The 3,126-nt window shown below is 39.4% G+C and overlaps 1 protein-coding gene across 1 annotated transcript; it reads right to left on the bottom strand.

Moving 5' to 3' along the window:
- Positions 1-615: 615 nt before the first annotated feature.
- CBG12823 lies at positions 616-2,722 on the bottom strand (the record flags this gene model as incomplete). Its single annotated transcript, XM_045241185.1, has 4 exons — positions 616-672; positions 2,154-2,305; positions 2,402-2,492; positions 2,699-2,722. The coding sequence occupies 4 exons, from the start codon at positions 2,720-2,722 to the stop codon at positions 616-618; spliced, it is 324 nt and encodes a 107-aa protein (XP_045094980.1).
- Between the last annotated feature and the right edge of the window lie 404 nt (positions 2,723-3,126).

Here is a 3,126-nt window from a genome sequence, read left to right as displayed (position 1 = left end):
TTCTGAGAGAGTCGTCCGCGAAGAACAATAACAAAAGTGCAAAACCGAAGGAAAACCCATATCAGTTTTTTTCTTTTTTGTAGGAGGAGGAGCTAGATATTTCAAAATTACAGTATTTTAGAGAACAATCAGCTGACAATGGTCATTTGAACTGTGAACCTCTATGAACCTTGAAACCTTTTTGAAAATCACCTCTCCCGAGACCCAAACAAAAACAATAGATGTCTCCCGCCACGTCATCTCATTTCACTCTTTTTTGAAGGAGAAGAATAAGAAGAAGAAAAGAAAAGAGTTGATATGGTGTCAACGCGTCTGTCTGCTATCATTTTAGCAGCGCCAGAAAGCGAAGATAGCGCCTTCTCGCGACGGTTGATCAAAGACTGGCATTGTATTGACAGTATCTAATGGCTCAAAAATTGAGAAGGACAAAGAGCATCTTCGGGGTTCTAGAATGATAGAGTACCTTTTGATCGAAACGAAAAAAAAATCGACTGGAAAAAATCATTCGAGAGGGAGACGAGACAGGGGGGTTGAAAAAAAAAACCAAAGGCCAAAACAAACACTTTCACTTTCACCCGTTCTGTGGGAGAGAGGAGGCAAAACGAAAAAAAATCATCACAGACAGACTTTGAGAGTAGGAACACATTTCTGACGAGTCTCTCTATCCTTCAGCTGAAATCCAGTGAGAGAGAGAGAAAAAGAAGAGACGCAGAGGTCGAGAAAAGTACAGTTGGATTATCTCGCGCCGGGAGCCGCCTAACAAATCCTTTTTTTTTGAATTTCAAACGAAAACGGTCATTAGCACACAACCGTATTTGCTCTAGTAGATGCCTACTTTTTACGTGCACTTCAAGCTCAATTATCTCGGTTCCTATGAGAGATATCAAGAATCTGTCAACTGGTAAAGTATCTGTCATAATATCACCAACATTTTATCAGTTGACAGATTTTTTATATCTCCCAGAGGAACCGAGATAATTGAGCTCAAAGATAACGGCATGGGTGGACTTCTGTTAGAACAATTCTAAGCAACTTGAACTCCTTTTTTTTCTAATTTTCAAGATGTCAGAAATCTCCCCGAATTTTCCTGCTGAAATTGTGTACCAAAAAGTGCATTTTCTCTTTTCCAAATACCCATTGTTTGCCGAAATTTCCCCTCTCTTGACTTTCGTTTTCCACCAAGTCGAAAAACAGCTGATGGAACTCAATGCGAGAGAGCACAAGCTCTGTAGAGGGTAGTCTGCTGTCTGGGTAGAAAACAGAGAGCAAACGAACGAAAAAACGGGACAGTTTTCGACCTCTGAACGTCACACACAGTGAGTAATATATTGGGATACTGTACTGCTGCCCGTCCTGCAAAAAGAGTCAGGTGACTATTTTGCAACAATTGGTAATTCTTCTAGATCTTTTCTTTCAGATCTTTTTCTCTTGTCTTCTTTTTTATTTGAGTCGAAAGCTCCGCGAGAATAAATTGGGGAAACCCCCTTTTTGTTTGCTCGCATTTCTGTCTTTTTTCCCTTCACGTGAATTTCACATGGGCGGGTCGGAGACCTCCTAAACAGCTGACACAAAAGGTTTCGATTTCAGATGATCAAACAGAAAGACAGACAAAAAATTATAAAAAGAAACAATCAAAAAAACTTTGGGTGGACGGGAATGACATCAATCTCACACCCAGAGGTTCTTGTGGTTTTCCTCTGAATCGAAAAAAAAATCACTTTTTGATGTGCCAATACCTCCCCTCCTAATAATCGGAAATTTCAATGATCAAAAACCACACATTCGCAGTTGAATGTGACAGATAAAAAGATGACGCGAGGCGACTGGGCGACCGAGAATTGAAAAATCACAGTAAAAGGTCAGCTGAGACCTTTTTTTAGGCGGCGCGCCGATGGTAATTGTATACCGAAATTGACAGGAAGATCTTTGGAATTCGAACGAGATCCGGATTCTGTGTTGTTTACGAGAAGAGAGACACCTTGATACCACAAGCTTCTTTCAGTAGTCTAGCGAACTGATAAAAAGTGCGTCGGGCGAAGAATTTTGCAGCAAATAAAGAGATTTTCCCCGATTCTTGTGTTTTAGGTACATATTTTTGTCAAAATTAGACCACCAGAAAAATCACCGGAAAACAAAAAAATGAAACTCATCGCGTACCTGTTTGTTCCACTGTCTACAGTCTCCAACGAAGTTTTGAAAAACGGGCGACCGATTATTTTCCGTTGCATAAACTGTTGAGAATACTGAGTAGTGCCACCGAACGACTGCGAGCGTCCTCTGTTGAGCTCCTGATCCCAGAAGGTCTCTGAAAACAATTTGAAGGTAAAAAATTGATTGGCATCAAAAAATTTCCGGGATATCCCGGAGAATTTCCAACAATTAAAAAAAATATGCTGATTACCATCAAAATCACTGGCAATACTCATTGCGGAGTCGGTTTCAACTGGTTTAAGACTGTGCAAAGTTACGTCCGATGATAGCGGGGAATCGGTCTGAAAAAACGAGATATTTTTCTAATGATTTTTAACAGACACACAGGCTGTGCAAACTTTTCGATTTTTCCCCGAAAAATAGGTTCAAAACAACTATTTTTAGCTGATGTGAAAATTGGGAAAATTGATTTCGAAATTCGCCGCTGGGTTACGGTAGTTTTGAGTGTATGCATTCAAAGTGTGTCTGCGTACGAGAAACAACATACCTCACGATATTCCCAGGCTTGCATGTCACGAGAGAAGTTTTCAAGAAAGTTTTGACAATCAAAGCAACGATTTGAAGTTTTTTGCTGAAATTTTGGGAAAATTTGAATTCCATTTCAGCTTACAAAGATTTGAAGCGAAACAACCTTAATATTCATGTCAGAAACCACAGTAAAAGGGGGCAAGAGTGAATACAAGAACGTGTATTTTGAAATGAGCAACACCAGGGAAAATAACAATTTTATATGTCAAAAGTTATTTCAAAATGGACTGTCTGGAAGTGATAAGAAGGAAAAAAGAGAAGAAGCTTATTTTGAAACACAAAAGCATGATTTTCGGCATTATTTCAAACCAGACAGGGCAACTGAAGGAAAGGAACGTATTCTGCAAAATTTTCCTTATCAAGAATCAGCTTTTGTGCGTTTTTCTC

Source organism: Caenorhabditis briggsae (assembly GCF_000004555.2).
Source record: "Caenorhabditis briggsae complete genome, chrI, whole genome shotgun sequence".
In the NCBI taxonomy this organism is placed as follows: domain Eukaryota; kingdom Metazoa; phylum Nematoda; class Chromadorea; order Rhabditida; family Rhabditidae; genus Caenorhabditis; species Caenorhabditis briggsae.
The sequence above is the reverse complement of the archived record's forward strand: the minus strand, read 5'-3'. Positions and strand labels throughout refer to the sequence as shown.